At 38.1% G+C, this 20,045-nt stretch overlaps 1 protein-coding gene and 1 long non-coding RNA gene across 2 annotated transcripts; one reads left to right on the plus strand and one right to left on the minus strand.

Moving 5' to 3' along the window:
* The first annotated feature begins 12,727 nt into the window (after window positions 1–12,727).
* LOC104884429 (uncharacterized) lies at window positions 12,728–13,534 on the plus strand. The gene has a single exon (XM_010669074.1). The coding sequence runs from the start codon at window positions 12,728–12,730 to the stop codon at window positions 13,532–13,534; it is 807 nt and encodes a 268-aa protein (XP_010667376.1).
* Window positions 13,535–15,030: 1,496 nt separating this feature from the next.
* LOC130592150 (uncharacterized) lies at window positions 15,031–16,316 on the minus strand. The gene is made up of 3 exons (XR_008970363.1): window positions 16,300–16,316; window positions 16,115–16,213; window positions 15,031–15,225 (listed from the first exon to the last, which is right to left on the minus strand). It is a non-coding gene; the product is annotated as an uncharacterized LOC130592150 (long non-coding RNA).
* Window positions 16,317–20,045: the final 3,729 nt, after the last annotated feature.

Consider the following 20,045-nt stretch of genomic DNA (forward strand, 5'->3'; position numbering starts at 1 on the left):
AATGGTGCTAAGCTAAACTACTCCAACTATGACCGAGAGTTTTATGCTATTGTTCGAGCTTTGGATCATTGGTCACACTACTTGAGGCCTAAACCTTTCATTCTACATTCAGATCATGAGGCACTCAAGCATATTCATGGACAACAAAAACTCAACCATAGGCACGCCAAGTGGGTTGAATTTCTACAATCTTTCACTTTTTCTTCTAAGTACAAAGAAGGGAAAAGTAATGTGGTGGCAGATGCACTTTCAAGAAGATCTTACTTGTTGGCCATGGTAGATGCAAGAGTATTGGGGTTTGAACATCTTAAGGAGTATCACAAAGATGATGAAGAGTTTAGTTCCATGGTTGCTGCACCTAAGGGTATGTTTGTGCTCTCAAGATGGTTTCCTCTTCAAGGGAAACAAACTTTGTGTACCAAAGTGTGGAGTAAGAGAACTTTTGGTTCGAGAAGTTCATGGAGGAGGCGTGGCTGGTCACTTTGGCATACAAAAGACACTTGATACTTTGAGTGAGAGTTTCTATTGGCCTAGCATGATTAAGATGTTCATATGGTGGTGAGTAAGTGTGCTACTTGCCAACGTGCCAAAAGCACATTTCATAAAGGACTCTACACTCCTTTACCTGTTCCGGAATTTCCATGGGATAGTGTGAGCATGGATTTCATTGTGGGGTTGCCTAGGACTCAAAGAGGCAAGGATGCTATCATGGTAGTGGTGGATAGATTTTCAAAGATGGCTCACTTCATTCCCATGCATAAAACAGATGATGCTTCACATGTTGCTGATTTGTACTTTAAGGAGGTGATTAGGCTACATGGAATCCCTAGAAGTATTGTATCAGATAGGGACTCAAAGTTCCTTAGCCACTTTTGGAGATGCTTATGGAAGATGGTGGGAACAAAGCTCTCTTTAGCACTAGTCATCATCCTCAAACTGATGGCCAAACAGAGGTAACAAATCGAACTCTTGGCTCCTTGTTGCGTGGCTTGGTGAGTAAAATCAGAAAGATTGGGATGTGAAGTTAGCTCATGCAGAGTTTGCTTATAATCGTTCTCACTCATCAACTACCTTACGTTCTCCTTTTGAGGTAGTTTATGGTGTTAATCCTTTTCTCCCATTGATCTTGTTTCTCTCATAAAAGTGAGATTCATGCGGATTCAAAGAAGAGATTGGAAGCTTTTAACAAGACTTGTTCTCAAGTAAAAGCTCAAATTGAGGAAGATGAACACACAATACAAGGAGAGGGCTAACAAGCATAGGCGCCAACCTAAATTCAAAGAAGGTGATTGGTGTGGATTCATTTGAGGAAAGAGAGGTTTCCAAGCAAGAGAAAGAACAAATTGATGCCTAGGGCAGACGGTCCTTTGAAGTCATTGGAGTCATTGGTGATGGAGCTTACAAGATAGACTTACCTAGTGACTATGGAGGGGTAAGTGCTACTTTCAATGTTGGTGATCTTTCTCCATATCATGATGATGAGAATTTGAGGGCAAATTCTTTTGAAGAAGGGGAGAATGATGCGGATCCAAAGGCATCAAGTCAAGTAGAGCCAATTTCACTTCTTATGGAACACATGGGATTCAATTTGAAGAACAACAATGCATTTGTATCATGTGTCACTTGGCTCGAAGAAGAAGATTAGTTAGCATTTTAACTTAGTGTCATTATTAGTTAAAATGTTAGTTAAAGTAGTTGAGTTGTTAAATCTTCAATAAGTCCGAAAATACTAGTAGAATTTCGGATCCTTAGTCTTAATATCATGGTTGTATTTTAGGAAAGAGATGCCTTGCATACAGGATTAGGCGTGTGGAATAGGCGTGTGAATCATGTAATTAAGGAAAGATTTGCTATCTTTCCTTAAAGCTTTTGTTTCCTTAAGTTCTAGCTAGATTCTAGGCTAGAATCAAGGGAGAAATCTTTCCTAAAATACTCTATGTTGGCCGAATGGCTTGGTTGATTGGAGGGCAAGTTGATTCTTGTCATTATAAATAAACATGTCATGCTACCTTACAAGAGCATGAATGATTTAGACAAAAACCTTTGTTATTGATTTTAATTGTGCCTTTACAATTATTTTCGTCCACTAATTAATTCTCAGGAGTGTTAATTAACTAGTGTTTAATCTACTTAATTCCAGGAGTGGTTTGAGTGAGATTAAGAGTTAACTAAAATATTCAGGAGTGTTTATTTTAGTTTTCATATCCAAAATTTCTTTGTGTTGTTCGAAACTCTGAGTGTTCAACTATCTTAGTTGTGCATTCATATCATAATGATTCCAATTTTTTTAATTTCAATAATCCAATCATGAGAAAACATTGTGAAACTAAATCGACAAAAAAATTAATATGTTAGATAATAATCAGATTATTGATTTGGACTCAAGAAAAAATTCAGACTGGATTGGATTGGACTAAAAAAAAGTTTGGATTGCATATGGACTCAGTTTCTTAAATCTAAAAAACTTTGGACTAGATTTGGATCTGGCAAAGTCCATTACAGTCCACTTACACCCCGAAATGAGTATATTAGTACCACAATTTTAAGTTTCTAATAACACACACCTAAAAATTTCAAATTTTGACGATTTAAATTTAGTAGTATTTTTTTTTAGCAGGAAAAAAAACTAGGGTGGATTCCAATTAATGGGCCACACTAAAGCATCCTTACGGATGATTATGGAAAAGGAAGGATCATGAGACTCAAACCAATAACTCAGATTTGAAGTAGTATGGCCACAATTTGCCATCCAGTCAGACGCCGCATTGACTTCACGAAAAGCATGATGAATAGTTTAGGCGTCAAATTTGCCAAGATCCAACTCCGGATCACAAATAAGAGCATTAATGGACCACATAATTTTCCAAATTCTCTTAATAGTTTGGATAACAGATAAATTATCCCCCTTAATAATGATAATTTTAGCTCCCAAAAACAGCGCACCCCTGATCCCTTCTCTTAAACCCCAAGCTTCAGCTACTAAAATAGAAGAATGATTCGAAATGCTATTAGCACCACTAAGAAGCAATTTACCCTCCGAATCTGATAACAAAACCGTAAACTGCACGTCCATCCTATAGCTTAGAACAATTAAAATTGATTTTAAGGCTTCCACTTTTGCAAAGAGTCAGAAAGCACACTACTAAAAGGTAAATTCTTAGCCTTCTCGAGACTAAGACAATAAGAACGAATCATATGCCCCAAATTTTCGGGGGGAACAGATTCTTGACGAAAAACAACACTATTCCTAGCAAAACAAATAAACCACCACACTATGGCAAAGAACCTAATATCTTTCACCGAAGAGCTATCCCTAAGCTTAGAAACATACTCCACAAAAGAAATAGAATCACCATAAGTAGGAAGAGGAGAAAACAAACCTTGATCATTGACACTTTGTAATACCCCCCATGATTGCTTTAAAGGGATTGAGCAGTCTACTCATTCCAACAAGATGCATCTTTTTTTTAGGGAGCTTATTTCCTTAGTTACTCCACAGTTAAGCGTGCTTGGCTGGGAGTAGTCCAGGGATGGGTGACATCCTGGGAAGTTTCTCAAGGTGCGCATGAGTGAGGACAAAATGTGCCGGAAGAACTTGTGTTGGTTATTAAGGACAGTTGTTGGCCCTGGATGCGCATTGGTGACAATATACTCGACTCCGTATGGGTCAGGGTGTTACAAATGGTATCAGAGCAACCCTGCGACCGCGTGTTGAGGCGACCCTAAGGCCATCAGGCCGAATATTAGGAGTCCTCAAGCGCCTAGTGAGGGAGGATTCTGGGGCTGCATTATCATATAGAACGACCCAGAGGTCGTCAGACCGAATATCTGGAGTTTCCGGCGATCAGTTTCCAGGCTGGGGAGACCCACAGGTCGTTGTGGCCGAATATGTGGAGTCCTCAGGCGCAACGAGGGCGTTGCTGTTCTCAAGTGGGGATGTATGTAATACCCTCCATGATTGCTTTAAAGGGATTGAGCAGTCTACTCATTCCAACAAGATGCATCTTTTTTTTAGGGAGCTTATTTCCTTAGTTACTCCACAGTTAAGCGTGCTTGGCTGGGAGTAGTCCAGTGATGGATGACCTCCTGGGAAGTTTCTCAGGGTGCGCATGAGTGAGGACAAAATGCGCCGGAAGAACTTGTGTTGGTTATTGAGGACAGTTGTTGGCCCTGGATGTGCATTAGTGATAATATACTCGACTCCGTATGGGTCGGGGTGTTACACACTTGCTACCACATCCTTGCCAAAAGGGCGTTCTAAGAAAAGATGCTGAGCATCTTCTGTATGGAAATTACAGAAAGCACATTCTAAAGGAAGATACACATGACTATATACCAATCGTTTCTTAGTGGGGAGGCCGTTTAAACAAATTTTTCAAAGAAAAAACTTAATCTTTGGGGAAATATCCAAATCCCAAATCCAAGCATACCCCACCTGGAAGGGAGAAATTGAATTATACCATTGTGACAAACCTACACCTGACTTAACAGTATAGTCCCTATCTGAAGTTAATCCCCAAAACAACTTATCTACTACCCCATTAGATGGAAGAAAGATTTTACAAATATCATCTACTATATAAGAGGAACAACCTGGGCCAACAAATCACAATTCCAATTGCCAGAAGAAGAGATAAAAGACTTAACCTTAATATTTTCCGAATCACCCCTAGAGATATTCATCGAACATCGTAAGATAAGCGGACAATCGTAAACCTAGTTATCATGCCAAAAAGATATGGACTCCCCATCCCCTACCAACCACCTTAACCCTCTCCTAAATGGAGCACGCAGAGACATGAGTTTACGCCACTGCCAAGAAACATTAGCTTTAGGCTGATATGAGAATAGACTATCCTGTTTTAAGTATTTCTGTTTAACCAATTAGAAAACTCCCATCAGTTTCACTATCTAACGCCGCTCCCTCCTAAAAACATTAATCTCCTCTCTACCTCACCGCATCTTCCCTTCCTCCGTTGCACTCTCTTTCTCTCTTCTCTTCGCCGCGATTATTGCTATTCGTTGTTCTATTGTTGATGTTTGAGAAGCCACCATAAAAAAATCGCTTCTCCCATAAAAAAAAACCAGATCTTGAAACTGAAGAGCAAATATGGGATTTGTAGATATTATCATTCCAAAACTCAAGAACAGCGAAGGGAAATTGAAGAAGAACAAATCGCAATTTGAAGGACAACAAATTGAAGAAGAGCAAGAACTCTAGCGCAAGTTAAACTAGATCTTAACCTTCGACGAAAACATTTAATGGTAATTAAAGCTAATGATAGATATTTAGGGTTTTCTAGAGTTTCTTTTTTTTTGTTGTTTGAAAAGTTTTTGAGAGATTTGTTTGTTGTTTTAGAGAATTCGTAATTCTTATTAATTTCTTTTGGGATGAGGTGCAGATCTAAACCTTCCCTTTTTAATCTCTTTTGTTTTAGATTTGGTTAATTTAATTTCTGAATTGAAGTACATGTTTCGTTGTTTTTGCCAATTTCACTATCTAAGATCATCATAAATTTCCTCCACCTTTGTTTTATTATGACATTATAAGATACAGTAATTAAAATTATTAGTATTGTTCATTTTTTGGTGTGTGATTTTTATTTTTCACGTCAATTATTAGCACAACAAGAATCCGCCTTTTTAGCGTCTGCATTTAGCGTCTGACGATACAGGGATGGATTATGAAAATTAATGTAAGGGGATAACTTAGCACAATTGATGTAATTAAGTACATTTTGGAGATCTGCCAACATCGCTTGTTGATCTGTTATTTTCCGAATTGCCACAAATCCAACTTGAATAGAGTAACAGAATTTCTAAATAAATTCGACCAGTTCTTCGGGTTCTATCAGAATTTTTTTTAAAGAAAAAGAACAACCATTTGCGTCGTTTATGGTAGTCTATCTGACGCAAATTTGGGCCTTTTGCGTCAGATGTTATGTCATACGCTACACAGATGGTACGAATGGTTGTAGCCCTTCTCATTATTTGCGTCAAATGGGACATACAGTCCGACGTAAATGACACGACTTTTGCGTCGAACTTATATCCGACACAGATTAGTTATGCACAATTTACGTTGAGAGGTCTCGCGTCGGACGCGGATCCGACGCAAATAGGGGTCTGGGATCTGACGCAAATTGATGTTTCCGTACTAGTGCTCCCTTGGAAATCCCCATTCCCATCCCTGTTTGTCTTGAAGTTACCCTGATTTCCCCAAGCATTGAAATCTTTCCTTTTCTCACCTACCACAACATTCTTTTTATCCCGCCTCGATTGGAGTCCATAAATGTGGGCGGCTCTCACATACACAATGTTTAGGGATGTAAAGGTCTCACCTCCTGACCCCAGCTGTATCTCATAAGTCAACCCTGCTCAAACCACTGAGCCTTCAACTCCTCAATAGCTACAACCTCAGGTACAAACCTCGATATTGCTATAAACTTGCTGTAATACTCAGAATTGGTCATACTACGCCTCCTAAGGTTAATAAACTCCTGGCCCTTTTGTTTCCTCATAAACGCAGGGTAAAAATTCCCCATTAAGGCAGTAACAAAAGCATTCCAATTGAATGCTTCCACAACACTCAGTTTCCACCATAAGTCAACCTCATCATTCAGATACAATGCAACTTGACCTACTTTCATACCTTCATGACAATTCACAGCCCCGAAAATCTTTTCAAACTGCATAATCCAACTCTCTAAGAAGATAGGGTCAGGTTTCCCCTTATAGTACGACGATTTAATCTTAGCTAGTCTCTCAAAGATGTCCCCAGCAGGATCGGAACGCTCAGCTCTTTCTTGAGTCAAATTTCCCCGCCAATTGGCGAATAGCAGAATCTAAGGCATCATTGTTGTTTGACACTCTACTTCGCGACCGAAATTTAACGTAACTCTATTTTGGTTTCAATTCACAACTTACTTGTCATTCTTTATAAGGCAACATTTGATTTGACCATAAAGATCGCATCAACAAACAATTTCTCATGAAGTTACAATAACACTAAGTTCACACATTATGAACCATAACAATCATAGACTCACGCATGCATAAATATTCACATTGATGATCACATAAATATCAAATGCAACCAATCACAATAATTATAGAAAATATTACCCTTTTCATGTACTAAAATATATTCTCACTCAACTCAAATAGCTAAATAATAACTTTCATTCCTCAAACGATAATAAGAATATTTTTCCAATCTAAAATAACCAACTTATTCCTCAACAATATAAAGATGCTAAATAAGGAAATTTAAACCATTGTAGCTTAGCTACTAATTCAACTACTAACCTTAAAACACAAATAAATACTCTATGGAGTTACATTACCATTCATATCCTTATTTTCTTTATGCTTTTATGGAGTAAACATTTCATCTTCAAAGTCTCCATAATAATAATAATAATAATAATAATAATAATAATAATAATAATAATAATAATAATAATAATAATAATAATAATAATAATAATAATAATAATAATAATAATAATAACAACAACAACAACAACAACAACAACATGAACTCCTAGATCTAGTAGATCTTCGAATCCTTTTGGGTTGATGTCCATTTTCATCCACCTGTGAATCACTCACATCGCTCAGATAAGGTCTCCAAGTAACACTGTAGTTGTCCTTTACGCTCTAGTTGATCAAACTCTTGAATTACTTCATATATCGCTAACATGGATGCATACTTTTAACACATAACGCATAATGATCACTAGACTAGTGTAGCTATTACTGCTAGACTCATGACCTCCAACACTCTCATCATCACTCAACACAATAGGGTTGTAGTAGCTCCCTACTCTAGTATCTTCTCTATCTGACATGGCTAGAAATCTAATAAATATAACTTCTATAAGCAATTGATACTCTCACTTAACGCATATTCCCAACAATAACCAATAAGTAAACATAACCAACAACATAAGCATAGAAATATAAACACTTAGCAGGGAAGAAAAATATAATCATGCTAAACTAACTATTTAACGCAGACATATAATATTTCTATCCTATGTGCCCTTCCTTTATTACCCATCTCTCACGACACAATGAAGTAAATTAAAAAACTAGAGATATTAAAATAATGAATAATTACATTTATAATTTTCGACTAATAAATCAAATAAATAAAATAAAAAACGTCGAACTCAACAAAATAAAAAAAAAAGACAAATAAAAAAAAAATTCGAACCTTAAAAATTTTGAGTTATTCTTTTTTCGAATAAATTTTTTTGAATGCTAATTTAAAAATAATAACTTGTTTCAAAAATAATTTAAACACCACGAATAAGTATGGGCTCAATTATAAGAAATTCATTTAAATAACTAGCTAGTTAGGCGCCTAAAAATTTTCAAATAACCTAAAGCCCTGATACAATTTTGTAACACCCCGATAATTCTCTCTTTTCCAAAAATACTTTTCAAATATAAACTAGAGAATCATCAAAGCATTATCGCCCGTGTGATAACGTATCGGCTTATTTAGAATTTTGCAGTGGAAAACATATAACTGAACTTTAGAATTGAAATATTATAAATCACAAAGTAACTTTAAAACCAAACAACAATGTTAACTTTAACTCCAAACCAAACTCAAATATAATGTATCTACTATAAAACAAAAACTAATCAATATGCTACACAAGCTCTCCATTCCCGAAACCCCATGATGCATCATCTGCACACCTGTAGATGTCAGCACTAGAGAAACTTCTCACCAAAAATTGATCATCCTAGGATCAATAATAAGGCAAAGCCATGAGCAACACATACAAACAAAGCACGTAGTTAGCAAAGCCGAGTACAATATAAAAATAATAAACATTCTTAACATGATACTAATAAATATTAAGCAGGATTAGATAACAAGATAATAATCTGCAGATAACTTTGACTGAACTAAACTTTAACAACCTTTTTATTACTTTAATGGAATAGTCAGTGGACAGACTTGTCTAACTAAAAACAGCCTTCACTTAGGAAGAAGAAATATGGGCGGGACTCCGTATTCCAAATGACCTATGATATCGAGGATCCTTGTAAATAAAAATAGGAATGTTGATCAATCCGATTCCTAGAAAAAGCCATGGCACGCTCACCATATACCCCAACTCCCGATTGTCCAACTTCAGACGTGCACCAGTCTAAAGTTTATCACTATCCAAGTTTCACTTTATATGATTTACCAATTATTACTTGTTATGACACACAAGCAACACATATAAATATATAATCAAATATCCACAACTTTATTTCTTTTATCTTAGGATTAAATAAGTGATCATACAACTTACAATCCAAGATTAAATTCTTCTTTAATCAAATTCTCTTATTTGTTGAACCTAGCCAACAACCAACTTACCTTTCAAAGACATAAATTATCAACTTACCAAATAAGGCTCACACTCCTCATAGAGTAGTGAAAATAATAAAGGGAACACATGATTCAATCATGATCCAACTAATAAATATATTAATTCCTCCAGGTGAATTAATAAATAAAGTTCCCAACCAACATGCTTGCATAAATATTCCATACAACCATGATATAAATCTCATAATTAAATCTCATACTTAATATGTTCGCACATATGCATAAAACATGTAAAATTCAACATAATAGCAATCACATATGAACTCGCAAAGTTCCTACATGATACTATATTACTACATAACTTTTCATCCTAAAATCATGATACTATATCAAACAAAACATAGGTATGTACGTACCTTGTGTAGACAAATTGCCAGGCCACTTTAACAACTTTAGAAGTCGCCTACGGAGAAATCTCCGCCTAAAACAACCAATAGAATTTATAATAAATACTCCAAATAAATTCCAGCAACTTTAAAATCCTTCAAATTCCCTTTTAAAATATATAAAAGTTCTTTTCATCATTAAAACTTGAATTACTTATCCTCCCTAGCATAGTATTATTATACTAGTCATTAAAATCCATAAAACTCCATTAATAACAACCTTTCTAAAATTCCAGCAACTTATAATTTATTAACACTTCCTTTAAACATACTTAAACATGCTTAAATTCATAAGGTTAATCAATTTCAAAAAAAAACATGCTAATATGATTTTCCAATTTTTAACACCTTAAAAATCCATGCTTTGATAATTAAAATTCCAATTTAAACATAATAATCAAATCTGAATTTTTTATTCTTTCAATACATAATTTATATAATCATAAATTCATCATTAAAACTGTAAATTAAAGCTTCTAATCATAATTAGTACTAAATGAAACATAATCTTTAATTAAAACTTGAGGAAGAAGAATATTAATCAAACCAACACAAGAAGGAAGAACAAGAGGAAGAAGTGCCGACCAAGGTTAGCAGCAGCGGAGCAACATGTGGTCGGTGGTGGTGGTGGTGTGGAGTTGTAAAATTTATTGTTGAAGAAGAAAGTGTTTCTTGGAAGAGAAGAAAGAAGAGGAAAAACGTGGATGAGAGGAGAATTAAGGGTGGCCGATCATCTTGTATGGAAGGAGAGAGAAAATATTTTTGTGTGGGTAAAATATTTGGGTTCAAGGTATTTATAGGAATGTTTTCCATTTGGACTTAGGAAAACACAATTGGGTTTTAAGTAGGATTGAATGATGAATAAGATTGATGAATTAAAACTCTTAACATCACTAGAAAGTCATTTTCCTAGTCTAATTAATATTTGGATTTCTCAAGCCCATTGGAACTACTTTTTCAAATCCAAATAGTATTTTAAATATTTTTCAACGCATGCCTTGACAAAATATTTTAACTTTCTTAAATCCATAGAATAATTCCTTTGACTTTCAATAGTCAACCTTTTAAATAAATAAATTTTAAACTAAATTATATTTAAATATAATTATATATATACTAAAATATATTTATAAAATCCATAATTTTTTGGGGGATTACAATTTTGGATAAGTGAACATTACATTCTGATTTTAGATAAACGAACTAAATTATTTTACTATGTAAATTAAATATAACTTTTGTTACAAATTCGCAATATTATATTTTTTCTTACCATGGTGAGTGCTCGAAATATGTTTCAAAATAAGTTTCATATACAATATATTTTTACAACTTATGAAGATTTATTTATTTGGATGCAAAATAACGTATTATTTATTCTGTATTTTAATTACATGTAAAAATAACTATAAAAATAGTATATTATATGTGGGACAATATCAATTACATCTTTGAAAATCATACTTTTAAAAATTGAGTTATATACAGATAAAAATCCATATTTATAATTTTGAACCTATAGCATACTGTTGTAGCCTAAAGATCAACGACTCTTAGCCGAACACGTGGGTTCATCTGGAGCGTCCACGTGTCCTTTACATGCAAATAAAAGTACTGGGCAAAAATGAAATAGCTGAAGTAAAAAACTTAAATCAGGGAAGTATTTGCCCATCTTTTTGTCCTGATATGTACTTAGGCCTAGAGTCCCAAAAGGACACCTGCATATGATCGGATGATGTGTACCTTCCAATCATTGTCTGCCACGTGTCATGTTTCCATTGCTTAACCAATCATGTCCTCTAAAATTAGGGTTACCTCAAGGTACTACAATCACCCCAAAAACTATAAATAGTCCTTGAAATTAGGAGAAATGTACGTTTTTCAGTGCAGTGTACAATTACTCTGTCATAATTCTCTCTCTCTCTAAAACTTTCCTTATTACTCCTGATACCTGAATTAAGCTTCAGAGGGGGAACCACCACCCAAACCTCCAGGGTGGGTCCCTTTTTGAAGGTTCGGGAATGAAGCTCGGGTTCGGGATCTTTTGATCAGGGTATTGTTGCACAAGTCTCCATTAGAAGAACCTGTTGTGGAATAGTAGTACATTTACGAGTAAAGTACGTAACATTTGGCGTCGTCTGTGGGGAGACGCAACAATGACTGATTGCCACTCATCCAATGTAGCAAGAAATAGAAGTTTTGAGGTTTGAGTAGAGGATACAGTGGATGATGAAAGACCACCGCGAGGTAGGGATAGTCCTCCGACTATTATCAATCTCCACAGACGAAGTCGAGAGCCTGTCATTCAGGAGAACCTTGAGCATCCTGTGACTGTTGCCCATCTAGAGAACGTATTGAATGATTTTCAGACTAAGATGGTTGTAGTCGTCCAAAAGCAGATCAAGAGTAATATGCTATTTTTTTAAGTAAACCTGGATCCAGCTGCTATCAACCCTCTAAAGGCGCATTCTCAGGAGGGTCATCTCGGTCCAAGTCGGTCTGCTCGTCAATAGCTATCTAAAAGGCTCGCCAAAGGAAAGCAGCCAGAAGTTAGTGAGCAGCGAAGGAAAATGGACTAGAACATGGTATCCAAACTCACATTCATCCAAGTGGGCATAGGATGGAAACAGATGCTCGAGAGTATCTGGAGGCAAAAAAGGTTACAGCTTTGCAGCGTTCGGCCACAGGGTCCACCCCTTATCGAAGGGATCCTCCGTTAAGGCTGCCGTCCAAAACCGAGGGAAGAAGTTTTGGACCCTCTGTTGTTCAGCCAAGAGAGGGGAAGACAGTGTTACAACCTATGGTGTACAGGCGATTAGGGCTAGCAAACACCTTCATTAATCCAGTAGTAAAGGAATATCGTAGGGAGCACATGCCCATTGAAGGGAAGTCGGGAGCTCTCCGGATTAACTGCCCAACTCCATTCTCGGCCTGAATCATGGAAGCACCCCCTTTCCCAAAGGTTAAGCTTCCTATAATAGATCCTTTTGATGGAATCATTGATCCTGATGATCACTTGTCAGCATACAAGCACCAAATGTATGTTCAGGCAATGGATGATGCTACGTGGTGTAAGAATTTCCCAGCCACCCTAAAAGGTGTTGCTAAAAAATGGTTTAACAATCTTCCCGTTAACTCAGTGAATAATTTCACAAAACTTAGCTATCTTTTCACTAGTCACTTTGTGGTAAATCGACAAGAACAAAAAAAAGAATGCACTTGGGGTAAGATCATCCAAGGACCGAAGGAAGCTTTGAGAAGTTTTGTTAAGAGATTCGATTTGGAGGCATTCCAGATTCAGGATCTCAATGTTGGGGTGGCCTTTGACGCCTTCATCAGAGGCTTGAGGCCAGGAAGCTTTAAATTCGATCTAGTGAAGAAGAAGATCACTACTTTAGCTGAGGCTCTTAGAGATGCTGAAGCATTCATTCATGCTACTGATGTCTGTGCAGAAGGAAAGCATTCGGAGACCAAGAAGGTCGAGGAAAAAATTCAACCAAAGAAAAATAATCCTAAGAAGGTCGAAACTTGGGCCCTGACTTCTACGACCACTTCGTCCCGACAAAGCAAAAGAAGAGAGTCTGAAACTCCAACAGTGCCCATAGCATTCAGCAAGGATCAATACTCCATTCTTATGGAGATTAAAGATCAACATAAGCTCAAGGCCCCGGCCGAGATGAAGAATCCCTATAAAAACAGAGATAAGAGCAAGTATTTGCCACTTTCACAAAGATTATGGCCATGAAATGAACGAATGTAAGCATCTCAAGCGAGCTTTGGAGGGTTTAGCTCGAAAAGGAAAGATGAATTCATACTTTCCCCAAGGGGAAGAAAATTCCAGAAGAAAGATGATTGTCAAAACAGAAAGAAGGAAAGTGAAAGTACAAATGAGGATGTAGTTTCTTGTTATATCAAGAGGATTTGCTACGGGGGAACTGATGATTTTTAAAAGTAATACCGCAAGTGCACGGTGTCCGTTATTAGCAGATACTTAGCAACTACATGTCGATCCCACAGGGAGAGGATTTCTATCGATTTTCGCTTAATTATAATGAACTATCTCAGAAAAACGAATGATTTGAATAATAACTAAACTAGAACCAAGAAATATCAAAATGTTGGCTTGATCACTAAATTAAATGTCTAGGACATATGTTCGGTCCAACATATTCATAACATTCAAAGAATACAAATCAATTCGATAGTAAATAAACTAGACGGTGAGTAATTAAAGAAATGGTTAATCCTTCGATCGGGTATTAACAATTTTTAATTCAACCTATGTAGTACGATCGCTAACATATTCAGAATTGCCAATTGTAATGAAGCCTCTAAGAATATGATCTTTTAATTCTAATTCCTATTAGCAAATTAATAAATTCTGGATATTGGCCAATTACAAGAACCAACCTATTTAAAACTTATCAATTGGAATTACTCACAACCCTAATCTACAAATAAATCAATTTCAAAGTAAAAATATCATGGTATAAACATGACTTCACTAGTGGAAAAAAGCAGAAGGGCTGCGCTGAAAATGGCATGTAGGGCTGCGGTTTTTGACAGCAGCCCTTTCCATAGCAGCCCTTCACTTTTCAAGTAGGGTTGTGCTAGTCCAGCGCAGCCCTTATAAGCTAAAAGGGCTGCGCCAGTTAACAAAAAGCGCATCCCTTCATGTAAGAAGGGCTGCGCTAGTTCTAAAAGGCGCAGCCCTTCTTGAATTAAGGGCTGCGCTTTTTAACACTAGCGCAACCCTTCTCAAACCTTTTTTTTTTTAATTTACCCTGCACACACCCCCCATCCCCCCACCTGCTGGCACCCCCCTCCCACACCTGCTGCACCCCCCTCCCCCACCTGCTGCACTCCCTCCCCCACCTGCTGCCCACCCCACTCCCCCACCTGCTGCCCACCCCCCTTCCCCACCTGCTGCCCACCCCCTCCTGCTGCCCACCCCTCCCACCTACTGCCCCCTCCCCATCTGCTGCCCCTCCCCCCACCCCCTCATACTGCACCCCTCCCCCCACCTGCTGCCCCCCCCCCACCTACTGCACCCCCTCCCCACTTGCTTCCCCCTCCCCCACCTGCTGCCCCCTCCCCACCTGCTGCCCCCCCCTCTCCAGCCCCCCCTGCCACCCCCCTGCCACACCCCTGCACCCCCATCCATAACCCATCCCACCCCCACCCAAAACCTCCCTTGGACAAAAAAAAAGCGCAAATTAAAATACGATAATATATGACAAGTGGAGAAAGGTAATAATTAACTTCATATATATTTAATAATGTAAAAAGTGTACATAGGATTGATAGAAACTAGTACATTCGAGCTAAATCTCATCCTATGCAATCATCGGTAATGTGGGACGCCAACTTATCCCGAACTTCATCAATTTCTTCTTTGGTGAAGTTCCTCAAACGTGGTGTGGAATTCGCATAAACCTTGCAAAACAACCAAGGAATAAACACATATATAAAATTCATCATTTTACCGTAGTTAGTACTTCTAAAAATGACATATACCTTCCCGAAATTCAATCAAAATCAAATGCAAGCCTAAAAGTCTACACACTAGTTATAATATATCTCATATAATCATGTTCAAAGAAAATTTGGGGTTAAATACTTAATAAGTACATTTTGGGAGCGAAAAGGCCAAAATAGGCCGGAAATGGCCTTTTCGTTCCCGAAATGCAACCAACAACAAATGCAAGCCTAAAATCTACATACTAGTTATATTATGCCTCATATAATCATGTTCAAAGAGAATTTGGGGTTAAATCACTTCATAAGTACATTTTGGGAGCGAAAAGGCCAAAATAGGCCGGAAATGGCCTTTTCGTTCCCGAAATGCAACCAACAACAATGCAAGCCTAAGAATCTACATACTAGTTATATTATGCCTCATATAATCATGTTCAAAGAGAATTTGGGGTTAAATCACTTCATAAGTACATTTTGGGAGCGAAAAGGCCAAAATAGGCCGGAAATGGCCTTTTCGTTCCCAAATGCAACCAACAACAAATGCAAGCCTAAGAATCACATACTAGTTATATTATGCCTCATATAATCATGTTCAAAGAGAATTTGGGGTTAAATCACTTCATAAGTACATTTTGGGAGCGAAAAGGCCAAAAATAGGCCGGAAATGGCCTTTTCGTTCCCGAAATGCAACCAACAACATATGCAAGCCTAAGAATCTACATACTAGTTATATTATGCCTCATATAATCATGTTCAAAGAGAATTTGGGTTAAATCACTTCATAACTACATTTTGGGAAGCAGAAATAGGCTAACAAACAACAATTGGAAACCTAAAAGTTACATACCTTTCGAAGATCACCAACATCTTTGCAATAGTTGACGATATCGAGCATGAACCTCATGACGTAATACCCACACGCAAGTCCACCTTCTTGTACCGGACACTAAAATTCACCAAAGATGCAATAAATGACATGTTAGATGTGTATTATGTGTTTCTATAAAGGATGCAAAAAATTACTCATGTTACCTCGACTAAATACCAAAGGAGGTTTTCCTTGTCGAAGTCCAGATACAGTATCTTTTCATCACACTACATCAATAGATTATTATAAGATTAGATGTACATATATAATAAGCTAAGTGTGCATATAGTTTCGATTAGGCTACCTATTTAACAATGATTTGACTAGTAAGGACCGTATTGTTCCTTTACGCAAAGAATCAAAGTGGTAGACTTCGTTACGTGACAAACATATTGCAATCAGTGTCCAATGGTTCCTACAACAATAAAAATGTTATTTTATCGTAGAACAACTAATAGGTCAATTTAATTAATAATAAAAAGTGAGTTTAAGAAGCATACGATTCAATGTAAGGAAGAAGAATGATCTTATATCCAACTACGAGAACATGCGTTCAAAGAATCCTTGAGATATGCTTTCACCTCCTTTTCGTTTTGTACGCAACTGTTTCTCGTACAAAGCTTGGACATAACCAACCAAACATTGGCTGACTAGATTGCCTCAAATCATTGTATAATAGCCTGAGAATTCATATTGATAAAAATAAAACTTACTTATATGAAGTTATTATTAGTTGGATTGAATACTACTTAATTAAGGCATATATGTATATTTATTAATTTAATATACTAATAAAGTATTACCTCATGAATGTTTGTATCATGGAAACATTCAACTCTCCCAAGTAAGAATTCTTTAATATCAACCTTAGAAAGAAGGTCGATGTTTCCTCAATGTAGTGGAATTGGTGGTCCGACAACTTAATCTCAATCATTGCTTCATCGTCTGCATCGCTAACGCACTCATGTAGCCAGAAGCACGGTTGAGTAAGGCCTTGCACCACCTCCATATCCGTAATGAGTGGAGACTTTGCCGTAGAAACATTTACTTCACTTGGGCACGTCGGCCTCCCGAGGTGAAGCTACCTTCTTTCCCTTCCTGTCGGCCTTCCCCGAACCCTAGTAATTAGTTAAATTAAAAGATATTACTGACAATCATATATAGGAACTATAAAAGAAAACTATGTATATAACTTATGTTAGACATTGTACCTGATCTGATAACCGCACCAATGCACGCGGCCATAGAATATAACTGCCAAGGGCATCAGACAATAACTGTACACAACTCCTGCATTCGGCAGCGGAAGAGGAAATGCTTCGAAACCGGGCACAATGTCTGAAACGCTGACCACATAGTGAATATCAGCGACTGGCTGGTTGTGCAATCGTACCCGGTCCCTAGGGGGCTGTACAGATCCATAAGCCACGATAATGAAACTACCATGACCATCTCCTTGATTTAGTAGCTCACATGGTGTCTCTTCCTTCAAAAAAAAAACTCTATTCATAGTTAGTCTATGAAACAACATATTTAAGAACAATAGTTGTGATATTAAATGATTACCGTGAACTCCGGATATGGATGAGGCTGCGTAGGAACAGGCTGCGTAGGAACACTGCCCTGCGGAAAGCACCAAAAGTCGGTAAGCCCATCTGCGCCAAAATGGCGTTGAAATTCTGAGTCATCTCCGCTCTGAGCTCCTCCCGAAGCTGGCTTTCATAGCCTCCACATCTATGGAAGTGTGAATTGACACTAGAGGCACTGGATCTTGACGTAGAGGTGTATTGATCACCATACACCTTTCACCCCGAGGCGGACACCTCCTACGCCCCTCACACGTCCATATGGTCCCGTCCTAGAGTCTCGTGTAAGGCATCAACTTGTCCTCTAGGAGTGAACTCACCAGTTGCCTCCTTTTCCTTCAAGCCAATCTGCATAAGGATAAGAGAGAAATACTCGTGAGCGCACAAGTTATATTATTATGTAAACCTTATCAAAAACTTATAATATGTACTTACAATGGCATTAGCTATCTGTTTTGTTGCGGATCAGGTATGACTCTCTGTCCCTTTGCATCAACCCCATGCATGGAACACCACCAATCGAGCGCTCTATCTGGTTGCCGCTGTGCAACTGTCGTCGTAGAGCTAGTGCCCATGCGTGGTCGACGCAATCGTGGGGTAATGGTTACATCCACGATTCTCTCGCTCTGCATACGACTGAGACCCAGATGGTGATAGTGCTTCCTAGCTTTTGCATTCGCGCTTATTTTCTCACGAGATCCTGACACACAAATATAAACAAAGGTTAGATATGTGTTATACAATAATATTGGATCTAAAAGTATTAAATCTTAGCTAGTAAAAAATTCTTACAAAGCTTCTGGGGTTGTTTTTTGTGCAACAAACTATGCCACTCCTCAGCTGTGATATGCCTCCATATCTGATATGGAAGCTTGGAGGGTCCTCAAATGATGTGTCCTGTGAAGCCTCAGAAGAAGGTGTTGCTCCCCCGTCGTAGATTTCTTCTTCTTTGTTCCCCGACTTTTCTCCGCTTCGTGATCCACCCCGACACTAGCTTGGCCTTGAAGTCTCGGAACCTCTGGGCAACCGGGATAGAAACAAATCTTCTTCGCTTCATCATTTGGAATATGAATTGATTCTACAAAGAACGCATTTCACAAATTAGTAAATATTACATAGTATATTTAACTAAAGTGTTAAGATTCTAAACGTAATGTACGCGAATCTTACCATAGTATCTTCCCAAATCATCTTCTTCAAAGTTCGGGGACCTCTTTCCATGAGTGGAGAATGGAGAGCTTATGCATGCAAATCCCAACTTGCATGGCATACTTTTGACGCCATTTTCCACAAGGTTGCCCCAAATGATCGTAATCCAAAGTCATTAGGGTGGTTTCCCTAGTGACTTTGTAGGTCCCCTTCCTTTCCTCTTTTTCGTCTGCAAGTTCTTACTTGGCTTTGTAAACCTTTTTTTCACGGCGAGCCATAACCAATTGCCCTGTTCCTTTCTCTGATCGTAACACTCATCCTCGGTAGTGTGTTCCGCACTCGTATCCGTATGCACCTCCGCCATGTCCCTGAAATTGTAAACATACGAATTAATAAAAAATATTAAAAATATAAACATACGATGAGGGGGTGTGGGGGGGAGGGGGTGCAGGGGGGGGGAAGGGGGTGCAGGGGGGGTGCAGGGGGAGGGGGGCTGCAGGGGGGAAGGGGGGCTGCAGGGGGGTGCAGGGGGGAAGGGGGCTGCAGGGGGGAAGGGGGTGCAGGGGGGTGCAGGGGGGGGGGAAGGGGGGCTGCAGGTGGGGAGCAAGGGGGAGGGGGGTGGGGGGAGGGGGTGGCAGCAAGGGGGAGGGGGGTGTGCACGGGGAAGGAAAAGGCCAAATAGGCCAAAATAGGCCGGAATTGGCCTTTTCGTTCCCGAAATGCAACCAACAACAAATTAAAGCCTAAAAATCTACATACAAGTTACATTATACATCATATAATCATGTTCAAAGAAAATTTGGGGTTAAATCACTCGATAAGTACGATTTGGGAGCGAAAAGGCCAAAATAGACCGGAAATGGCCTTTTCGTTCCCGAAGTGCAACCAACAACAAATTAAAGCCTAAAAAGCTACATACTAGTTACATTATACATCATACAATCATGTTCAAAGAAAATTTGGGGTTAAATCACTTCATAAGTACATTTTGGGAGCGAAAAGGCCAAAATAGGCCAAAATAGGCCGGAAATGGCCTTTTCGTTCCCGAAATGCAACCAACAACAAATTAAAGCCTAAAAATCTACATACTTGTTACATTATACCTCATATAATCATGTTCAAAGAAAATTTGGGGTTAAATCACTCGATAAGTACGATTTTGGAGCGAAAAGGCC

Source organism: Beta vulgaris, chromosome 1 (assembly GCF_026745355.1).
Source record: "Beta vulgaris subsp. vulgaris cultivar EL10 chromosome 1, EL10.2, whole genome shotgun sequence".
In the NCBI taxonomy this organism is placed as follows: domain Eukaryota; kingdom Viridiplantae; phylum Streptophyta; class Magnoliopsida; order Caryophyllales; family Amaranthaceae; genus Beta; species Beta vulgaris.

Excerpts from the sequence above, each read along its gene's own strand:
- LOC104884429 (XM_010669074.1), top strand. The coding sequence starts at position 12,728 with ATGGAAGCACCCCCTTTCCCAAAGGTTAAGCTTCCTATAATAGATCCT.